Source organism: Choloepus didactylus, chromosome 3, assembly GCF_015220235.1.
Source record: "Choloepus didactylus isolate mChoDid1 chromosome 3, mChoDid1.pri, whole genome shotgun sequence".
Lineage (NCBI taxonomy): Eukaryota > Metazoa > Chordata > Mammalia > Pilosa > Megalonychidae > Choloepus > Choloepus didactylus.
The window spans coordinates 153,783,286-153,807,444 of record NC_051309.1 but is presented as its reverse complement, the minus strand read 5'-3'; the positions used below and the strand labels follow the sequence as shown (position 1 = coordinate 153,807,444).

Below are 24,159 nucleotides of genomic sequence, written 5' to 3'. Positions count from 1 at the left end.
TTGTCCATTTCTTCTGCATTATCCATTTTGTTGCCATACAGTTGTTCATAATATCCTCTTATAATTTTTTTAATTTCTTCAGGATCTGCAGTTATGTCACCTTTTTCATTCATTATTTTGTTTATATGGGTCTTCTCTCTTTTTGATTTTGTCAGTCTAGCTAGGGGCTTGTCAATCTTGTTGATCTTCTCAAAGAACCAACTTTTGGTGATATTTATCCTCTCTATTGTTTTTTTGTTCTCTATGTCATTTATTTCTGCTTTAATCCTTGTTATTTCTTTTCTTGTACTTGGTTTAGGATTGGTTTGCTGTTCATTTTCTAGCTTCTTCAGTTGATCCATTAGTTCTTTGATTTTGGCTCTTTCTTCCTTTTTAATATATACGTTTAGTGCTATAAATTTCCCCCTTAGAACTGCTTTTGCTGCATCCCATAGGTTTTGGTATGTTGTGTTCTCATTTTCATTTGTCTCTATATATTTAGCAATTTCTCTTGCTATTTCTTCTTTAACCCACTGATTGTTTAGGAGTGTGTTGTTTAACCTCCAGGTATTTGTGAATTTTCTAAGTCTCTGATGGTTATTGACTTCTAATTGTATTCCATTGTGGTCAGAGAATGTGCTTTGAATAATTTCAATCTTTTTAAATTTATTGAGGCTTGTTTTATGTCCCAGCATATGATCTATTCTGGAGAAAGTTCCGTGAGCACTAGAAAAGTATGTGTATCCTGGTGATTTGGGATGTAATGTCCTGTAGATGTCTGTTAAATCTAATTCATTTATCAGATTGTTTAGGTTTTCAATTTCCTTATTGGTCTTCTGTCTGGTTGATCTATCTATAGGAGAGAGTGATGTGTTGAAGTCTCCCACAATTATTGTGGAAACATCAATTGCTTCCTTTAGTTTTGCCAGTGTTTCTCTCATGTATTTTGTGGCAACTTGATTGGGTGCATAGACATTTACGATTGTTATTTCTTCTTGCTGAATTGCCCGTTTTATTAGTATGTAGTGGCCTTCTTTGTCTCTCAAAACATCCCTGCATTTGAAGTCTATTTTATCTGAGATTAATATTGCTACACCTGCTTTCTTTTGGCTGTAGCTTGCATGAAATATTTTTTTCCATCCTTTCACTTTCAGTTTCTTTGTGTCCCTGTGTCTAAGATGAGTCTCTTGTATGCAACATATTGATGGTTCATTTTTTTTGATCCATTCTGCGAATCTATATCTTTTAATTGGGGAGTTTAATCCATTTACATTCAACGTTAAAACCGTGAAGGCATTTCTTGAATCGGCCATCTTATCCTTTGGATTATGTTTGCCATATTTTTCCCTCTCTCTATTAATATCCTTTATTGTACCCATACCGAATGTCTTTAGTACTGAACCTTTCTCCAAGTCTCTCTGTCCTGTCTTTGTTTCTCTGTCTGTAGGGCTCCCTTTAGTATCTCCAGTAGGGCAGGTCTCTTGTTAGCAAATTCTCTCAGCATTTGTTTGTCTGTGAAAAATTTAAGCTCTCCCTCAAATTTGAAGGAGAGCTTTGCTGGATAAAGTATTCTTGGCTGGAAATTCCTCTCACTCAGAATTTTAAATATATCGTGCCACTGCTTTCTTGCCTCCATGGTGGCTGCTGAGTAGTCACTACTTAGTCTTATGCTGTTTCCTTTGTATGTGGTGAATTGCTTTTCTCTTGCTGCTTTCAGAACTTGCTCCTTCTCTTCTATGTTTGACAGTGTGATCAGTATATGTCTCGGAGTGGGTTTATTTGGATTTATTCTATTTGGAGTTCGCTGAGCATTTATGATTTGTGTATTTATGTTGTTTAGAAGATTTGGGAAGTTTTCCCCAACAATTTCTTTGAATACTCTTCCTAGACCTTTACCCTTTTCTTCCCCTTCTGGGACACCAATGAGTCTTATATTCGGACGTTTCATATTATCTATCATATCCCTGAGGTCCATTTCGAGTTTTTCAATTTTTTTCCCCATTCTTTCTTTTATGCTTTCATTTTCCATTCTGTCATCTTCCAGGTCACTGATTCGTTGTTCAACTTCCTCTAGTCTTGTACTATGAGTGTCCAGAATCTTTTTAATTTGGTCAACAGTTTCTTTAATTTCCATAAGATCATCCATTTTTTTATTTAGTCTTGCAATGTCTTCTTTATGCTCTTCTAGGGTCTTCTTGATTTCCTTCATATCCCGTACTATGGTCTCATTGTTCATCTTTAGTTCTTTGAGTAGCTGCTCTAGGTGCTGTGTCTCTTCTGGTATTTTGATTTGGGTGCTTGGGCTTGCGTTATCCATGTCGTCTGGTTTTTTCATATGCTTTATAATTTTCTGTTGTTTTTGGCCTCGTGGCATTTGCTGAACTTGATAGGGTTCTTTTAGGGTTTGTAGACCTATTGAAGTCCTTATCTCTAATTTATCAGATCTACAGCTTCGTGGAGTACACTTTCTCTAACTAACCAGCAGGTGGCGTCCACGAGCCACCTGTTCTCCACAAGCCAGTTCTCCCCTGCTTAGCCTTTTTGGTGAGTGGGGGAGTGAGTCTTGTGGGGCCCAATTGGTGTACCAAGCTTGCATGTGTAGTTGGTGTTGCCTGCCCTGTATGTGGGGCGTGTTTCTGGGCAGTCGGGGAGGGGGGGTGGCCCTAACAATCAAATCTCCCTGATGATCCTAGAGTTTTAAAGCTGCTGCAATAGTCTAATCCTTCAGTTCAGTCCTGCCACAGTTTGTCTCTGACACTGACCCACAAGTCTTTGGTATTGGCGTATGGCTCCTGAGACTTGCAAGTGGGCCCCTCTTCCAGGCTGTGCACCCTGGGTCCTCTGTTGAGGGATGACTGTGCTATGTCACAGGTGAGTGCCGTCCCCCCAGGGCAGTTCTGGGCTGCTGGGCTGTGTAGGGAGGCTCCCAGTCTGCTCAAATGATGGCTGAATGGGGCTTTGTTAATTCACACTGCTCCACCTTCCCAGCTCTGGGACATTCAGCTGAGGTTGCAGGGAAGGCTAATGTCCACACCCAGTTTTGTGGTGTGTGCCTGTTATTTGCAGCACTTCCGTCACACTGGGTTGTCTGGGGCAGCTCTGGGCTATGGGGCTGGCGATGGGCAGGAGTGTTTCCTGTCCACCAGGATGGTGGCTGTGAGTGGACACCCCCCTTTTCTTGGGAAGTTGTGTTGTTTAGTGAATTTTCTCAGCCACTGGATTATTGCCTTTTGTCTCAGAGCTCTCTTAGTTCTGCTCTTGACTTGACGTGCCCAAATTTCAATTCTTTGAAGCTTTCTGTATTGAGCTTCTTAGAGTAATTGTTTTAGAAAAAGCAAAAAGGATTTAAAAAAAAAAAAAAAAAAAAAAAAAAAACGGCCCTCCTCAGAGATCTAATGGGTTATTGAAATGCTAATAGACAAAGCAACCAGGGCCATTAAGGAAAGGTGCACAGGGCAGAGAGATCAGCTTTGCTTCGGGATTTGCATATGCGCCTCAAGGCCTGAGCTCCGCCCTTCCCCTTTCTGTGTTCACCAGAACTCCAAAAATCCTCTGCTTTTATTTTGGAGTTTTTCGTGTTGTTTTTTTTCTATGCCTGTCTCCTCTCTGCTGGGCTGGCTGCTCTCAGAGTCTCTGGTGTCTGGTCTCAGTCTATCTATGGTTGGAGTTTGAATCAGTAGAACGAGTTTTCGATAAGAGCAGCCACTGCAGTTCTCCCTTCTCCTTCCCGGAGCTGACAGCCCCTCCTCCCCCGGGACTGAGCCTGGCAGGGAGGGGCGCGGGTCCCCTGGCCGCAAAAACTTACAGATTTCGCTGATCTCAGCAGTTCCACGTTTTCATGAGTGTTGTATGAAGTATGCCCAAAGACAGATTGCTCTGTGGTGTCCAGTCCACGCAGTTCCTGGCTTTTTACCTACTTTCCCGTAATGTTTTTTTAAATTACCTATATAACTGTTGAGCTGTGCTTTGAAAGTTAACACCTTTCTATATATACGTTATATTTTACAATAATGGAAATAACTGAAATTGTTGAACTGTAACCCATAACATTCCTTGAAATTTGCTAACTACTTGTTACACCGTACTTTGAAAGTTACCACTGTTATGTATATATGTTAAAGTTCACAATAAAAAAAAATGCATTAAAAAAAGTCCCCGATTTCTTCCCTGTGGGGCATCTCCTCCATGTTGATATCACACCCCTGGGGTAAGCTTTATTAACAGTTCAGTGTGCATTCTTCTTGACATTTCCAATGTGAATACAAGCAAGCATAAAGCCTTTCTTTGCCTTGCTTGTCTGTGGGAAAAGACAACACCATGGGTACTTACAGATTTAATGAATATTCAGTGATGAAGATAGTGAAATTGGTTTCATTCATTTAATTTTTGTAGTTTTTATTTTGAGACTATAAATTTCCTGACGTAAGATAACCTAATTAAGATAACCTTAACTGGGTTAAGATAACCCAGTGCTTGCAATTGGGTTAAGCAATATGGTGCTATGTATATGAAGATGTGCTGTAATTCATGTTGGTGACTTTCATATGCCAGAGGGAAAAAAAATGAACTTAAAAATATATTTCTGTAATGCAAAGACCAAGTCCCTCTCCATGGGGACGCTTATTTAGATATTGACCCCAGCTGGCATATTGCATCCTGCAGACAAGATTCCTAACCCATGGCTACCTGCAACAAAGTAGCAGCTTTATTACAACCACGGTCGCCATCTATTTACTTAAGGATGTGATCTCTCTTTGGGTAAAGGAAGACCAAAGTATAAGCTTGGAAGTATTTGTAAATAATAATAATAAAAGTAATAATAGTCTTCTCATCAGAATTTACTGAAAACACAGATGAGTACAAAGAAGAAAGTAAAATAATCTGTTATCTTACTCCCCAATATGTTATCAGTATTTATTTTTGTAATCTTTAAAAAAATAAATGCATACCTTATAATTTGTAACATAGGTGATCAACTTTTTTGTTTGGCAAATAGATATGATACTGAACAAAAATTATAATTTTGTGTTGTCTTTTTTTCATATAACATACTAGGAGCATTTCATGATGTCATTAAGTAATTATTTGAGAACATGATTTTAAGTGGTTGTCATTATATAGATGTATTATAATTTATTATAATTTATTTAGACATTCTGGGTCATTTTGTAGATGTAATTAAATTCAGAATTGTTTCTATTTCAAAATATTTAATTGTAGAGTTCTTTAATGTACAGATACTCTTAATGATTTGCAGATGTCCTGAGTAAGAGGTTACATGAATTAGGAGAAGAGTTGATTGTCATCTTGGAGCATTGGGTGCTCCTACAAACACAGCCCACTTGAGAGAAGAGAGTCCAAGAGGCATCATGCCCAGGTTTCCCAGAGGTGGTAGATGTGATGTGTTTCTTAGACACAAGGGTGGGAATCATGGCAAGGAACTGCTCCCACCTATGCCAGAGGGGCCCCTCCATCCTTTCTCACAAGGCTGATCTTGGCTGGCCCCGACCCATCAGTTTCCGATTTTCAGCCCTGCCTCTACAGACAAGATTAGAATCAATGCACCTTCCTGTTGGATAAAATAAAAGCAGCTGCAAATGCATCAAAAGAAGGTCTACCTTCCTCTTAATGGACTGAGGGCTTGTTTGAGAAATTGGATTACACAGGTGCCTGGAGTGCATTTTGAATAAATCCAGTCCTATTGTTCTCATTGGTATAGATCAGAGCAGATTTGAATCCCTGAGAAAAATGCCTGAGAACAACAAGCCTGTCTGTGGAGATGGAATCACCACCAAACTGCTGTGTGAGGGCCAGCTTCATGTCGTGTGGCTTGGGCAGTCCTACGGGGACCCGCACTTAGAAGGGCTATGCCTGGTTTAATGTTCTGCTATCACTGCCTTGAAATTAAGAATTTTTGAACAAGGGAACCTGTATTTTCATTTTGCACTGGGCCCCACAGATTGTGTCCTGAATAGGGTGTAAAGTAAGGCATCACAATAAGAGAATATTTTAATGATTCCTTCTCAGATACAGCGTGTTTCCTTCAAAGAGCAAGAAAAAAAATCAATTCCATTGCCCTCCCTTTTAAGCAGGAGGCAGCTGTGTGACTTTGAGAGGCTGGCCACGGGGTGAAATGAAGGGTGCTTGGGAGACTCCGGCAGCACAGACAAACTGGCTGCATGAGGAAGCCTCTGCAGACAACATGCTCCTCAGATTTCAATATTCTGGCTCTGTTTGCTTCATTATAAACCAGGCTGTGCTTTATCTTTTGAGGTGGAAAATACGAAAGTTGTGGCTTTTTTTCTCTCTTTTTAAGCTTAACTTTTGGGTTACTTGTATGAGCATGAATTTCCAGGATCCTGTGATCCAGAATTACCATTTGAAATGCTCCAGAGGTGCTACTTCTTCTCTCTTAACTTTGCCATTCCACCCCTTCCAGCCTGCTTCCCTTTTTGTAAGAAATGAGTTAAGGGTCTTAACCTGTAACACTAGTTAAGATTCTCAACACTTTAAAACAAGTGCCCCTTGGGATAAGTATACAATAAAGATCTCACGCCTCCCTCTAGTCACGTATTTTTGCCTCCAGTTGAGAAATGATGTTCAGCTTTTTTCTGGTTTGCATTGTGAACACAACTTTTACCTTTTTCCAAAGAAAAAGCTGTTTTCTAGAATTGAATTGCTCTTTAAATGCATACATATGATTCTGATAAACATACTCGGGAGAAAATTACTGCCCTGGAAACCTCCCATTCCCTAATTTAGTGCTATTCAAAGTGCCGGTTGTGATCTGTTTGTTACTACTCTGCCACGAGCTAAGAACAGAAATTGAGATTAAGCATTCAGAAACCGATAGCAATTTGTCTGAGCTTAATAATTTTTTAAAATAGAGGCTTATATTCTGCATGTCTTTTTTCATATTATATTACATTACCTTTTTTTTAGTATTTCATGTGTGCTATATTTTCCAAACGTATCAACAGTCTACAACAGAATGGAAACTAAAAAACAAACAAACAGAAACTGGTCTTTAACCACAAATAGTTTGAGAAGCATTGTCCGAATCGATTTAGTCAGCAATGTGTACCCTGAACTGCTGGAGTTACCATTAACTCTTCTTTCCACAGTAACGAATGCCTGTGTGTGTGGCAAGCCTGGGTCCCTCCCCTCAGGTAGCGTGAGGTCTTCTAAGGCAGCCATGATGGATGTACGGCTGGAACGGTGTCCTGAGAGACAGCTACTGCAGTCGAGAGGAAGGAGCTGTGGATGGCCTACTCACTCCATCAATACTTCTTAGTACCCGTTTTGAGAGACCATTTTTACCTAAAGATGCTGGAGGGGTGGGAGAAATGATTATGAAAATAAACATGCTCCCAGACTGTTCTGTGCTGAAGGTAGAGTCCCAGTAATGGGATTAGCTACATTCTCAACCTTCCCGTTTTCTTCTCTCTTCCTTCTGATCAGTAGTACCCATACTTGAGGATGGCTGTTATACTCTCTGATGTTGTGAAACAGAGAAAAACACATTGCCCCCGATTCCTGTCCCACCCACACCCCCCAACAAACCTCCGTGTCCACCTCCTCCGTTCACAGGGAACGACCATGGCTCCTACCCCTCATCCATGATGCAGCTGGCCAACATCAGCCCGCGGGTGCCCTCACATTGTCCACCCCGTGTGTTCCTTTACACTGTCCATGGTGAACTCAGGTTCACCTAAGTACAGAGCTGGCCCTCGCCTGATAATTCCAGCCTTGTCTTTTGCAGCTGCACGCAGACAGTTTTCCTAATCACTCGCCTGATCCCTGGCCTGTATGGTGTGCAAAAACAGCCTCTACCAATCTCTGTGGGGAGCACAAGGGTTCAAATTGGTTAATCTTTGGGTTTTCTAGTTTTAATGCAACAACTGCTAATCTCTGGACCAGTTTCCAAAAGTAGGAGAACAGAAAGACTTGTCCTTTCCCTAATATTTCTGTTTTTGCTCTATCTTAATTCTAGATAAATTTCAATATTGATTAAAGAGGGATGAATTACTTCTGAATTAGAGAAATTGCTTTCCCTAGGTAAAAGGTTTCCAACATGGGCTTGTTTTGCTTTACTTTAACACTCTTTGAGATGGGATTTTCTAGCCTTCTTCTCAAGTCTTAGTCATCTTTGATTGTAAGACTCTGACGATTTTAATTATTTAAGGTCTGCTCTTTGGTAGACCTTATATTGGGTACTGTGATACAAATATGAATAAGCTCTGAAAATAATTTTGGTTTCTTCCAGTGTCCATCAAATTGAACACAGTGGCACATATTACAAATATTCAGCATAATATGCTGGGCATTATTCTAGGCTTTGGGAAATTCCAAGATAAATAAGTAAGGTGGTGTGGCTGCTCTCAAGGATTTCGCAGACTTGGTAAAAGGAAATGTACTTATTTATTTTAAGTAGAAAACAATGTGATAATTGCCTTAGTAATATCAAGTTCAAGGTGGTTGACAGAGCACAGAAAAAAGAAGTTAATTGCCAGGAGATTTGGGGAGTTGAGTGTTGTGGAGATGGGTGGGATAGTGAGAGTGCTGGAACAAAACAGAACTAATGAGTTAGGCGACCCTTGACCTGGATATTAAGGAAAAGAGAAGTTTTCTATGAAGAGAAAAAGAAAGGTCATTCCAAAGCAAGTAAAACGGCTTGTGCAAAGCCCTAAAGGATTGAAAGGAAAACAAAGTTTATTGGAGAATAAACCTGCTGCTCCTGAATGTTATTGTTGAATTACTCTCTGCCCAATGAATGTCATGGAGCCCACATCAGTGCTAAGACTTAGAGAGAATGCACCAGTAGCACTTCAGAAGCAGCAGGCAGAAAAATAGTGGAAGCAGGTGACCTGCAGAAACCAGCCGTCTTCCAGATGGTGAGCCAGGCTTGGGAGAGATGCACAATGACTGAGAAATACTGAAACAAAATTCTTACATTTATATAAAAGATAGATAAAGAAGTAAATCCAAGTTACTGCCTCTCTGGCTTTAGGGATATCAGCTAATATTTGCTGAAATGAGTTGAAATCCAGTGCATATATTAGCAGAGGCCTCTAAATGGTTAACCTAGAACTTCTGACCTGGACCTCTCAGAAATGTCAACACAGTAAAAAAGGCAAATAACTCACAGAAGAGGAAACTGGAATGGCCAGTAAACATGAAAAGATACTCAAATGCATTAATAATCAGAGAAATGCAAATTTAGACAAAAGGTAGATACCATTTCTCACCCTTGAGATTGCCTAAAAACAAATCCGACTATATTAAGTGTTGGATAAATGACAGAGAAATGAGTATTCTTTCTTGGTAAGAGTGTAAATTGCACAGCTACTTTGGGATAGTAATCTCTAGTAAGGTTTAAAAAATGCTCTTACCCTGTGACCTGACAATTCCATTCTAAAGAAATGTGCTCATGTGCTTAAGAAGTCATGTACACTGAACAGAATTACAGTGTCTATTATAGTAAAAAATTAGAAATAAATCCAAATGTCTTATATCAGGAAAATGGATTTGTTATGGTATATTTATGCAATGGGATATTACCCAACATTTAAAATGAATGAATGAGATTTACAAATTTAATCATGATAAATCCCACAACCATTGGGTTAAAAAAAAATAAATTGCAGAACATTATCTACTGTTTATTATTAACATAAATTTAAAGATGCACATCAGTGTTGAATCTATTTACATGTACATACATATAAGGAAATAAGAGTATAAGGACTTGGATGGGAAGAACACAAAACAACTTGAGAACAGTGAAGGGAAAGAGCAAAATAAAATTGAGGTAGTAGAATGGGGACCTTTACTGTGTCTGCTATATTTTCCTTCTTTTAAAAAACAAATCTGAAGCAGTTAAAGCAAAATGTTAACATCAAATGGTGGTACCTGTGGTTTTGAAATATCTCATTTAAAATAGTGCTTAGTACATACCAGGCAGTCTCCAGGATAAGTTCTATTATTATTTTCAGAGGAGGAAATGGGTTAAGGCACTGACCAGTATATGAGTTGAGGCCAAGCTCACTGTCTTGACCACCACTCTGCCGAGGCCTTTGTAGATCTCGGCCTCATCTCTAACTGGCTTCATGGATACTGCTAGAAAGAAGGGAGGCCAAGTGACCTTTAGGATGCTGCCCATTATTAATCAGAGAAATGCTTCACATACCGTCTAGTGTGCCCAACTGAGTGGGAAGCTAAAATGTACCAATTTTGCAGTGTTTTCTGGATATCCTTGAAAACAACTCTTTTATGCTGCAAGATGCCCCTGAACTATAATGTATCAGGAAGATACAGAGAAGAGTTATTTTGAGGGCCATAATTTTATTTCATTTTCTCAGGCAATCAAAGATAGTTTAATACCAGAAATAGCTGACTAGAACAGCTGCTAAAACAGCGCTTTGTGTGGGAACCGATGAAATGGTTCAGTATTTTGACAGCCATTTCAGAGGTAGGAGTAATGAGACTTCTAAGAAAATCCTGGTTGATTTTGTGTTTTGGTTTTTTTTCTTTTTGGATTCTCTAGACCAGATTTCCATCTCATAGTACTCTATAGAGAGAGAGCCTATAAGAGGAGTTTTTCTAATTCCCAGAGTCTTGATTCCTACTATCAATGGACTTTAGAAAGCACTGTGATAACTTACTATTTAGATTTTTCAAAAAATATCAAACTTGTCCATTCATCAAATGTGTGTTCAGCATTTACTGTGCTCAAAGCAAAGTGCAGGGCATAGAGATCCAAAGGAAGAAATTATACTCTGCCATCAAGGAGTTCTCAGTCTGTAGAAATGGGGAGGGATGGAGCAAGTCAAGATGTGTAATATATATTATAGAAGCAGAACCAGGAGGGAAAACAGAGTTAGAAAGATGGATCAAGATGGTAACATTAAATAATTAGGAGTTTTTCATTCAAATTGTGGTCAGAGGCAAGAGTAGATGGAGAAGCAGAGCATTCCAGGTGGAAGGAAAAGTCCTCCAGCACTTCTGCATTAATATGAAAATTAATTCAGTGATTTGACTCGCCAACTGCCTACCTCAATTCACAATATTGCTTTCTGTTTGTATATCCACTGCCGTATGCTTTCAGAGAATTCTTACAAATTTTTTCATATTATATAAACCTTACATGAATATCCAAATATTATGCTGTCTGTAATTTACTTTAAACTCTTTCAGCATGTGCCCTTTGATAGGTGGGCATATATCTATTAGTTTTCATGTGGAAGTTGGTGCTGATTGTGAATGCACAATCAGGATTGGGGAGCTGGCATTTAATCAGAAGTTCCTGCTCCAGAGGTGCCTACTTTAAATAATTCAGTTTCCTTATCTTTGAGTGACAACAAAGGTTTTGTTAATTGGAATAATGGATGTTGGAGATGAGTTTTAACTAGGGACATTTGTGGTGTTCAAGATAATGTGGATTGGATTGAGCCTTTTCAGAGGCCTTCCCTCCTTTGTGTGCACTGACTCTCGTAAGCCATTAAGGATGGAGAAGCTGCGCCTCAGTGAGGTTGTATCATGGAGTTGAACTGCTGAGCCAGGACTGAAGAATTGTGACACTGGGGCTGCCTCTGTCTGCTGCTTGGAAGAGTCTCTATGTAAAATGATGCTCATTTCATAGTTTATTAAATCACATGGCAGAAACCCTGACTATTAGCACCTCCCAGAGTGAAGTTTCTGTGCCTGAGAACCAACATATATGACACTTCCAATATTTTTGGCATTTTATTTTTTCTTTTGATTCAAGCAAAGAAGAGAGTATTACAAGCTTTTGATTCTCATGAGTGATACATTTATATTTCTGGTTCACATGTATATAAAAGAAAACATATCTAGTTTTCTCAGCACTACTTTTGCCTTTCTTCTTAATGTAATTGGAAAGTAATTAGAGGCCTTTGCAGTAAATCCGTCATAATGAGTAACAAAAATGCATGTGTGTGGCATGATGTGGAAATCTACCCCTGAAAGACTCTGCAGGATCTAAGAATTTTTTGTTCTGTTATATTTCATACAGGCCAGAGCAAACAAATGAATACATTTCCGCTGTAGCAAAAGTGTGGTTTTTTTTCCTGGTTTGTGTAGGACAGCTAATGGCCACTGTGGTTTGCAGCAAATCCAAATGGATCCCTTGCTCTTAAATAGAGACCTAGGGCAACTGAAGTATTTCCCCATGGTTTACTCTACTTAGACTTTTTGATTAATAAGCCTAAGGCAAGTGCTATCGTTACAACTTCACAACTGAGGAAATTAAAGCTCTGAGAAGATATATGGCCTGTCCCAGGTCACAGAACTGGTTTTGATACGGTCAGAACTGGACTGAGCTCTTTTGACCATTAGGCAACTAATCCACAGCTCTTCCCATGGCACCAGGTGGCCAGAGGCTTAACATGTAGGGCGGAGGGAAGTAAATTTCAATGATTTTGCATGTCAAGGTGCTGTTAGGTCAAGACCTCGTTATAAGAGAACACATCAAGAGATACTGGTGATGACATTTTCAAAAGAACTTGTGGTTCAGAGTCAACAGAATGTCATAAAAGGACTGTTATAGGCCAGGTGCTGAGCATTTGGTGCTTTCTGGTGTGTTATTTCATTTCAACAGTGGCAGCAGAGCAAGGGAGGCTGGTACCTTGAGCCTTCCATTCCCAATATCATTCACCATTATTTCCTTCTCATAGTCACCCTTTATAAATATGCAATCAAAGTAAAAAAAAGAAAAGAAGTAAAATAAAATAGTGTCTTGGCAGGTTCTAGACAAGTGGCCTAACCCCTTATTCTAGTTTGCTAATGCTGCCGGAGTGCAAAACAGCAGAAATGGATTGGCTTTTATAAAGAGGGTTTATTTGGTTACACAGTTACAGTCTTAAGGCCATAAAGTGTCCAAGATAACACATCAACAATAGGGTACATTCACTGGAGGATGGCCAATGGTGTCTGGAAAACTTCTGTTAGCTGGGAAAGCACATGGCTGGTATCTACTCCAAGTTCTGGTTTCGAAATGGCTTTCTCCCAGGATGTTCCTCTCTAGGCCTCAGCTCCTCTTCAAAATGTCACCCCCAGTTGCTCCCAGGGCATCTGCCCCTCCAAGCTTCTCTGGAACAAGAGTCTGCTTTCAATGGCCATCTTCAAACTGTCTCTCATCTGCACCTACTCTGGCAGCTTCTGTGCATTCTTCAAAGTGTCCCACTTGGCTATAGCAAGCTAGCTCCTTCTGTCTGAGTTTATATAGTGCTCTAGTAAACTATCACAGCCCATGCTGAATGGGTGGGACCACACCTCCATGGAAATCATCCAGTGAAAGATCTTGCCCACAGTTGAGTGATCACATTGCCATAGAAACATCCAATCAAAATCTCCAACCCAATCAACACCAATTCGTTTCCTGCCCACACAAGACTGCATCAGAGATAGTGGCATTTTGGGGTACATAGTGCATCCAAACCAGCACACCCCTCACTCCAACCAGCCTGTAGCCCCTAAGCTCTATTGTATTCAGTGTTCAAGAACAATCTTGTGATATTGATAAGGTCTCCATTTTGCAATTGACAAAACCAAGGTTTGGGAAAATAAAGTGTCTTACCCTAAGATTATTCAACTAGCCAGGGTTCCTCATTGGACCTTTGATTGTAATGAACACTGGATTCCCTCTGGCTCAGAGTAATTGTGGACATTTAATTTACTTGTGTCTTTTGGATTCATGCTGCCAAGTAAGGGATCTAGTCTTTTCCACCTTGCAGAATTTGTGTGTGAGCACGCATGCGCGCAGGTTATTATAGAATAGTGTAGGAAATGTTTGGTGTCTCATCCCAGCTGTGTGTGGTTAGAGAGGCACATCTTCCTGGAGGGGAGATCATTGGATAAAAGGTTGTTAAAAGAGAAATTTACAGTGCTAGAGGCTCTCAGTCTGAAACTGTCGGAATCCTTTTGCTTTCGCCACCAGATCTGAAAGCTCAGCTGAGAATATTGAAAAAGGTTTGCTTAGTGAGAAACAGGGTCATGCCTCTCTGCACAAGCAGGGGTGACATTGCCATGTCATCTGACAAGCTCACCTGGTCAACCCATGCACGCTTCTCCTTAGAGGCATTTTCCAGCTTTGATCACTAAGCTGCCTTCTACTCTTAATTTCCTCTTTCTTATCAACTTCCTTCCTGGAAAGAGAAGACACAAACTCTTCTTTAGAGAGCATTGATCTACTGGGCATTTGTATTTCTCAGTACAAATTGCTAAATTCATTTGCTGGGCAGTCAGACCAGCCTGGACTCTAGATAATGTGATGAGTCCCTCCCAAGGATTGCTCAGACCTGGATAAGTGGATCACTGAGGTTTCCAGCCCAAATAACTAAGCTTTGTGCTACCAAAATGCCTTTCCTGATCCTTCTTCTTCTTACTGCATCATTTCAGAGTATAGACCAGGTTCCTGTTATCCCTTATTGGTTGACAAATGGCAAACAAATCTGCTTTTGAAATGAGAAAAGTTCTGTTTCAAAGCCCCTTGTTCAAGCACAGCCATAAGGCACTATTTTGTCTTTCTATTAGATTGTAAATGTCTCAGAGGCTCTCTCTTATTCACTTTTGTGCCCATAGGGCTTGCCTGCACACAGTGGTATTTAATTAATATTTGCTGACCTAACTCTATAACTTTTTCAATACAAAAGGAAAATAGAGCATATTTAGAAGTAATATGCAGCAGGGCACCCTGAATCAGACACATGTTGACTGGTTCCTATAGCTGTGTCCAGTTACTCAGTTTAAGGATTTGTTTCTTAGCCGTCAGAGGGAAAATGATACACATCATGCATAATGTGTGGTCAAGCCCAGACCCGAGCATATGAGGGCTTAATAAATAACTCATTTTTATTTTAAAAAGGCATTTATAAGTAGCACCAAGTATCAGAGATTATGCTAGGAGCTTTGTTAGCCTTCCATTATTTTTGAAACCAGCACCAAGATGGACGTTTAGCTTGCACAGTTAATTTCTCTTGGAGGTTGTTCGATCAGGTAACACAGAGCCAGCCAGCATTATCATATCTAAGATGAAAGTTTTGTGAGGGGAGTGCAGTGGGAGATGGAATCATCGAATTCTTGGGAGATCTAACAGATGTTGTGCATTCACACTGCCTCTAGGAATTTCAGAAAGCACTGAGGAAATCCTTACCTATCTCCCCCTTTTTCTGCAGGCCTCCTGGTGGGTACCCTAGATGTCGTCTTGGACTCCAGTGCCAGAGTTGCTCCTTACCGAATCTTGTACCAGACTCCAGACTCTCTGGTGTATTGGACCATTGCTTGCGGTGAGTAGGGATATTCTAAAACATGCAAATTTACAGAGAAATGTTATGATTAACAACTTTCTGTCGGAAGGGAAGGTCACATTTGCCTGCAGAATGCAATCGTTTGGTATGTTAGGGTAATTTGCTTAAGCTGTATCAACAGATGACTCTGAAATCACATTGGCTTAACACAATAAAAGTTTCTTTCTCACTTGGTGAAGTCTCATTTGGATCCTGTGGCCTTCTCTATACATTGTGACACCATCAGGTGAACAAGACCTCCAAGGTCATCTTACAAGGGCAGAGTGGAAGGGTAGAGATACACCTGCTTTGAACTTCCTTGGCCCAGAGGTGTCACATATCACTTCCACGCAGAAGCCTTTGGCTAACACAGTCCCATGACCCCCCACTTAACTTCAAAGGAAGCTGAGAAAAGAAGAGGAACCCATGGAATACTTGGGGTTCACTAAGTAACACTTGATGTATCCTAGCACAGTGCTTTATACTGAGCAGAGATGGTTTATTTCTCCTGATAATAATCTGCATGCAATTCTGCTATCATTGTACTTCTTATAGAATATTCCACTCCACAGGTTCTTTTTAGTTATTGGTTTGCATTTGGCTTTTTCAATAACCATTAGTGCAAGCAAGGGCACCAAATACTTCACTTCATTTGGGGTGGGGGGTGGGAGAGGCTTCACTTGGTTTTTTTTTATTAATAGACTTTATTTTTTTGAACAGCTTTAGATTTACAGAAAAGTTGAGAGTTCCTATATACTCCCACTCCCTTTTCCCCACTATTAACATCTTACATCTATATGTACATTTGTTACAATTAATGAATCAATAGTGATATGTTATTATTAAGTAAAACCCACAGTGTTTTCAGATTTCCAATATTGTCACTTCATGTCCTTTCGCTATTCCAGAATCTTATCCAGGACACCACATTACATTTAGTCATCATGTCTCCTTAAGCTCCTCTTGGCTGTGACAGTGTCTCAGACTTTCCTTGTTTTTGACAATCTTGATAGTTTTGAGAAGCACTGGTCAGGTGTGTTGTAGAATGCCCCTCTATTGGAATTTGTGTGAAGTTTTTCTCGGGCTTAGACTGGGGCTATGGATTTTGGGGGAGGAAGATCACAGAGATAAAGGATTGTTTTCATCTCATCTTATCAAGTATGTATACTATCAAAATGATTTATGACTGTTGATGTTCCCCTGATCAGCTAGTGAAGTTGTGTTTGTCGGGTTTCTTTACTATGAAGTTACCTCCCCACCCCTGCTCCCCATCCTCTGGGGTGGAGTGTCTACAAAGTTTATCTGGAGTTCTGCAATGGAAATTTGTCTCTTCTCCATTTATTAATTTATGCAATATTTATTCATTTCAGTCTGGATTCATGGATATTTATTTTATATTTTGGGTTATAAGCCAATACGACTTTATTTTGTTGTTCAAATTGTTTCGGGTTTGCCATGGGGAACTGTTTTTTATTTTTTTTAAATTCAGTTTTATTGAGATATATTCACATACCTTACAATCATCCATGGTATACAATCAGCTATTCACAGTACCATCTTATAGTTGTGCATTCATCACTCCAATCTATTTTTGAACATTTTCCTTACACCGGAAAGAATCAGAATCAGAATAAAAAATAAAAATAAAAAAAGAACACCCAGATCACCCCCCCCCATTCCACCCTATTTTTCATTTAGATTTTGTCCCCATTTTTCTATTCATCTATCCATATACTGGATAAAGGGAGTGGATCTACAGGGTTTTCACAATCATACTGCATGGGGAACTCTTTTAATTGACTTTATTAATTTTTAAAATTGAACTCTACCTGGTGGAAAGTGCTGTGCTAGGCTCTGAAGATATCAAGACAATTAGGTTCAGTCTTTGCTCTTGAGAAACTCACAGTCTAGTGAGGACACAAGTAAATAGCTATAATCTAGTGTGAAAAACTACAATGCAGTTCCATTTGATTGCTGGAAACCCAACTAAATGCAGAAATCTGGGATGGTCTTCTACATAGGTAGGAAAATTATTCTGGGATAATTTCAGGCTGCTGGAAGGCCCCAGTAATGCTCACCCAAAGGTTTATGAGAACCCCAAATGCTAATTTTGTAGCTGTGTCCCTTTAAACTTATTCTTATTAAGATGCAAACAGCCACATGAGAGATAATTGAATATATCAGTCATTTATACCTTCCTGTGGAGTCAACAAATGGCCTCAGGGGTTAGGGCATGGAGAAGATCACCTAGGAGTAAAGAATGGGGATGGGGATGAGAGGAGGAGGGAAAATGATAAAGGAAGGGGGAAGCCAGGACACAGGAGAAGACAGACTTACCACTGTAACCCAGGTGACCAGTGTGAGAGAGCATTCCACAGTCTTGCCTTCAATTCAAAGGGAATTGACCCAGTGGCAGCTGTACAAGGTGAAGTGCTTGGTGGGCTGTGCTAGTTGATTGAGGGAAAAGTGTCACATTTAGTTGGCAAACAATCTAGAATAAGATAGACATTGTTGCCAGCAAGTGAAGAAATGAAAAGGAAATTAAAAAGCAGGTGGATGTTCCTCAAAAACTTAACCATAGAACTAACATATGACCCAGTTATTCTCCTCCTTGGTATTTACTTGAAAGAATTGAAAGCAGGGACTCAGACAGGTATTTTCACACTGATGTTCATAGCTGCATGATTCTCAATAGTCAAAAAGTGACTATTGAGAATTGTCAGCAATTCTAGCCTACAGAAGAGCATTTTGCTTGGCAGTTTGTTCAGAAATTTTACTTTTTGTCATCTGTAAGCAACCTAAGTGTCCACCAACATGTGAATGGATAAGTGGAATATTATTCAGCTGTTCGAAGGATTGAAGTTCTGATGCATGCTATAATATGGATGAACTTTGAAGACGTGTTGCGTGAAATAAGCCAGATGCAAAAGGACAAACATTGTGTGATTCTATTTATATGAAATATCTAAAATAAGCAAATTCATAGTGACAGTATATTAGAGGTTATCAGGGGGTGAGGGAAAATGGAGAGTTATTGCTTAGTGGGTATAGAGTTTCTGCTTTGAATGATGAAAAAGTTTTGGTAATGTATGGTGCTGACTGGAGCCTAACATTGTAAAAGTAATTAATGCCACTGAATTGTGTACTTAAAAAAGGTTAAAATGGCAAATTTTATATTATAGATATTTTATCACAAGAAGAAAACATCCAACAGAGACACTAAACCAATCAATTTAATGTGGGTGTGGAAAAGACACTTTCAGCCGATTCTCACTCACCTTCCAGCAATTGACACTTGTGCCCCAGAGGCCTTTGGGATCCTCTGCAGGCAGGAGCTGTTCAGAGTTCCTCAGATCTCTCATTACAGCCCTCTCTGCTCCTGGCCTCCCCAGGTAAAGGTGGTGTGGGGAGCTGACTTGTGTCTTTGTGACTTTTCCTAGCCTCCTCACCCTAACCTTTTTTGTTTTTTTATTGTCTGACATCACTACCCCTCAATCTGTTTCTGGGGTTTTGCCATTCCATGAACCAGATGATCCTATGAATACTCATGTGGGATAGAACCCAGAATTACAAGCTGACTCATTTCTGAATTATTTGTTGAGTAGAAGCTAAAGAAAACTAGGCTGTAAATGCTGATGGCATAATTTACACCACAAAGAGATGAACTTTCATTTTCCCAGGAACTAATAATGCCTGTCACAACTGTATGATCTCATTATAATAAACCCAGAACGGTTTTAGCTTTTGTGTATATTGATTACCCCTAGAGACAATGCCAGAATTTCTTTATGGAAGACGCCACGGAAGTGACAACCATTGTGAAGGTCCCATTCACCCATTAGTTGTTCTTTCTAATCGATTTCCATTTGAAATCCAAATTACTGGCTCCCTCTCATGAGAAGAAGTTAAGCATTGAAGCTGCTATCTTAAAATGGTTTCTCGGTATGCTAACCTTTCTATTTGTAATTTTAATGTTATTTTTTCATAAAATATGAAGTTGATATTTGGTGGAACAATATGTGGAAAGTTTTTTAATTCTCTTGACTTTTATTATACATTGCTGTAAAAGAACCTTAGCAGAAAATTGCATGAGTTAGATTCACTGCCCTGTAGAATCTGTAGGAATATAAAGTCTTATTCTATGTCATGTGCCTTGTGAGTCTTCAATAACATTCATTGAATTATAGGGAGCATCTACCATCAGTGTTTTGACACATACCACCTTATATACTATAGTATATAAAGCAATAGTCTTTGTAGTAAATAGTAGTTGAATAGTTTGCCTTATACTCAGACGCGTGGAACCAGGCAGGAGGAAATCTTTCTGACCCAGTCTGACTTACTGCCAATATAATAATCAAATGGCCACTGGCAATTTGAATCATGCAGAGAGAAAGAAAAAAAGCAAGAGTTATTTGGTGAAACATTATTTTCATATGCTTCATTTTATTATCTTTTAGTCTGTGTCTGGAATTGCAGAAATTGATTTTTTTTAAACATTTCTTTGGCATTGAGAACTTTGATATTCAGTTTCAGGGAATCAAAACCTTCCTAAGTTATGATTCTTTTCACCAGTACCCAAAATGCTGTCACCAATGCTGCCTCTTTGGTTAATACATCAACATGCCAGCAATTCTAGCCTACAGAAGAGCATTTTGCTTGGAGTTTTGTATAGAAAATTTTACTTTTTGTCATCTGTAAGAATATTAAAGATTTAGTCTAGCCAGCTTACTGGGCTCGTTATACTCTTGTATTTTTGCCTCTCCCTGCTACCCATCAACTGGCTATTTTGCACTAAGGCTACCACCAGGGGCCAAAACTAGTACAGAGCTGCCCCCATCAGCTGGTGTTTTGGACTTGGTACCCCAGAAGCAAGAGAGAGCCCAGTCCTCTGTCCTCCATGGCCTTCAGTGGGCAGCGGTAGAAAGCAACCCATTTGGCTCTGTCCCTATTAGAACAACTAGAAGGTTCTGACAGCAAGAAGGATATACAGCCTCTGTGGGGATATAGAACTTAGAAATGCAGGTAATTCTGAGGACACTGTCTAAAGAGAGGAACTCTCAGACTGCTGAGGAGATGAATTAGAAACAGAGAAACAAGGAGCTATTAACATTTAGGTCTGGATACATCTGACCTTCCAACAGGACTTACAAAGAAAAAGAAGAGGGCAAAGTGTTTGATGGACACCTCACTGATAACACATCCCTGAACAGGGCACTTGGTTATGGTTGCCCATTAATTTAGTTTCCCTTTTCTACCATTCCAGAATCTCAGCAGGGTCTACATGGTCATTTGGTTTCAGAACTAGAAGATACATCAGTTGTCCATTTTAACCAACCCTCTTACTTTAATTGGACATAGAGGCAAAGTGAATAACCCAAGTTCACATTTGCTAGTTACAGCAGTTAGCGGTGAAGCTGGGACCAAGATACCAGGTCTTTCTATCCTAGCCCAGTACTTTTTAAACAGCACCATGCTGGCTTTTTTTTTTTTTTTTTTTTTTTTTTTTTTTAATGACTAAACATTCTTTTAGTCAGCAGCTGGTGGGGCCCAGAGTTTAATTAAATATTTCTAATTGGTTATGTTCCTGCTATTTCCCTACTGGAGACAGAGAAAATGTTGGGTAATTTAGTTGCCTTTCACATGAGATAGACATAATGTTGAAGTTGGTAGGTATTTTTATAATCCTTTCTTGGCCTGTGTATCTCAAGAACTATTCTTGTATCCTTGGAAACACAGCATATTCAAAAATAAACTTGCCTTTTTTCTTTAAACAATACATGTTCATTGCAGAAAATTAGAAAATATAGATAAGCAAAAAGAATAAAAAAGAAAAAAAGCATAATACCACATCACAAATCCTCATTATTTCCTTCTCTTTAGATGTATTGACTTCCAGGTTTTTTTTCAAACTATATGTGTATATGTGTATACCTAAATATGTATGTGTATGTATGGTGTATATATATGTCTATATATACTTTATGTGTGTATGTGTGTGTATACTTTATGTCTATAAATATGTATACACATAGCTACACATACACACATGCATTTAAGAGCAAATAAAATGAAATTTTCATTTAATCTATTAAGATACTTTTCAGTATCAATAAAATATATTTCTATAATGTTTATTTTAATGTTAGATAATATTTTATTGTATATATAACATAATTTATCTAGCATGCTATTGTTGGGATTCTAGAGTTTTTCCCACTAATTTTACTATATTTTGAACAGCCATCAAATGAATATCTTCCTAACAATATCTTTGATAATAACAATTATCGCCTTAAGTTAAGTCTCTAGCATTAGACATGCTGGGTCAAAGAATGTGCATATATTTAAGGATTTTAGTATTTCTATCCCATTTATCCTCCAGAAAGAGAACTATTTACACCCCCACCAGCAGCGTAGGAGAGTACCTTGGCATTTTAAAAATAAAATAAGGACATCCACCACTGACTGTTACTGCCATGTCTGGAAGAGTTACCTGAGAGTCTCTAGTCTCAAAGTGATTATAAAACTGTGAGCATATTGTTATACTCCATAAGAGTTTATAAGCAAATCATGTAAGAAGCTTACAATAGTTACATAAGATAAATTTGTCTTACTTCAATAGTATGTATACTTTGTAATCCAAACATAATGGCGCCAGGGCCAGAGAGAGTTCTGCTGCATGTGTGTTCATCAGGCAGCAATTTGCAGCTCATTTCTTAGTGTCTGGGACATCAGAATTTAGAAATATCTTCTGCACCACATTTCAAGATAGGGTCTTTGTGTTCTCCTGCTTGTGATGGTAACAGCAAGAACGACTGTGTATTTAGTGCTTTCTGTGTTCTAGGCCTGTGCTAACGACTGTACATAATATTATCTTGTTTAATTACCCCCATGAACTAATGTAGTAGGTGGTGTTACCTCCATATTATAGATATGTAATATTACAGAATGAAACACAAAAGTAATTTGTCCAAGGTCACACGTACAGTATGTGGCATTGTGGGGATTTGAAATCAGGTGTGTGGTTTTTTTTTTTTTTTTTTTAACATCAAAGGCTGATCTGAGTCATATAATACTGTCTCCCTCTGTTTAATCTCACCTTCATACTAACCACACTTCTAAAATATGTTAGGACGTGGTAAAGTATAGCAATTAAGAGTGTGGACTTTGGAGCCAGACAAATCTGGATTTGATAAGAAATGAGACCTCCCTAAGCCTCAGTTTCCTCTTCTATAAACAGGATTATTACCAGGCCTTATCAGGGTTGCTGTGAGATTACATGGGATAATGTGCCTGGGGTTAACACATGGCTCCAGGGCACTTGGCAAGTACAAGTGAATAATAGAGAACATTATCATCATATTATTTAACCCATTTATGGTTATAGCTTTAATTAGATGTGGATTTTTTAAAAAGTATATTTCCTTTTTGTTTCTTAAAATGTTTCAAACTCCCACATTATTTCCAAGTTTTGTCTTTTGCTATCTCCAAATACAAGTTTGTAATTTTTCTGAGTGTGGAGAATAAAAAAGTGAGTTTCTCCAGGGCGGATAGGTGTTAACTCCAGTGCATTGGCTATTTATTACTCTTACCTTCCTTGGTATTTCAATATCAAAATTTTCATCTTTGTGGCTAACACTGTGTTTGGCTAAGGCCACAAAATAGACAGTTCCTTCATTTGGTTTCCTTTATTTGAGTAGTTTCAGGTGTTATTCATCTGAGGACTGGAACAGCTGGGGGATCCAAATAGCCTGTTCTCATAGGAGAGTTTAAGGTTGGTTACCTTTGAAACCATAAGAGGTTTAGGGCGTTTGTTTTCTTATCCCACTGTGTGATGAGTGGTTTTTATTTTTGTATAGACGCACAAATGTATACCTACACATGTGCATGTATACTCCCCCACACCCATGATCAGTGAGAAATGACCATCTTAGTTATTCTGAAATTCAGGTTTTTAAGCCAGTGTTGTAGTCTCAGAACCAAAACATGTTAATAATCATGTATCAGAAAAGAGATATCCACTGAATACCAGTGGGGCCTTAAGCCTTTTTCTGAATCCTCAGAGGCCAGATATAATCAGATATAATAGAATAATTTTGTCATCCATCTTAATGCTTCTTCCTTTTTTTTTTTTTTTTAAGTGGATTTCATGTACTTTAAGATGCATTTCAAACTGAATGAAACTGAACTAGGACAATTTTGTACTTTCATCATCATTAGATAGCATTTAAAAGCTGCCCAGATGTATGCACAGGGGCCTGTATGCATTGCTCTGAATGATAAAAGATTTTTTTTTCCAGAATTAATATCTAAGTAACCTTAAGCCCATATAGTGTTGATATAGTTCTTACCACAGCACAGGGTTTTAACTTGGATTTCCTGGGGGTTTCTCATACCTGACATGACCAGCTTTCTTTGTTGTTCCAGCTGATTGCAAAGTCAGGTCAGCTTGTTTTTCCTGCTGTGTCTGTCTATATTGGGTCCTTTCCAGAAAATTGACAGCAAGCCCTTCCTTTCTCTTGTGAGCATCTAACACCTTTTGCTCTAACTGCTGGTTAAATAAAGCAGTCCCTTTTCAGAGTCCTTGCAGAAGAGCTTCATGCCATCTCACTTTAAACAACAACAATAATAAAATAATTCTAAGACCTCAATTATTGTAGAGCTTATACTTATTTACTTGAGAAATGAAAGAACCATTTGTAAGGAACATTTAGGATCCAAATATTGTCTCCTTTAGAGTGTCACTGGTTCTTAAAGGTGGTCCAGAAAAAGTGACAGTTGTTCCCCAGCTGTTAACAGAGCTTTTGCTCTGTAACCTCTGAGAGTTAAGTTTACTCTGTGAGAAGTGGACAGAAGTGGCCACCTGCTTCCA

The 24,159-nt window shown here is 38.9% G+C and overlaps 1 protein-coding gene across 2 annotated transcripts in view; it reads left to right on the top strand.

Moving 5' to 3' along the window:
* The window catches only part of TBC1D9 (TBC1 domain family member 9), a 157,958-nt gene that overhangs the window by 40,261 nt on the left and 93,538 nt on the right, over positions 1-24,159 (top strand). For both annotated transcript variants that reach the window (XM_037830710.1, XM_037830711.1), the window contains exon 2: positions 15,174-15,284. In XM_037830710.1, the coding sequence (XP_037686638.1) occupies positions 15,174-15,284 (111 nt within the window). The remainder of the gene's footprint in view (positions 1-15,173; positions 15,285-24,159) is intronic.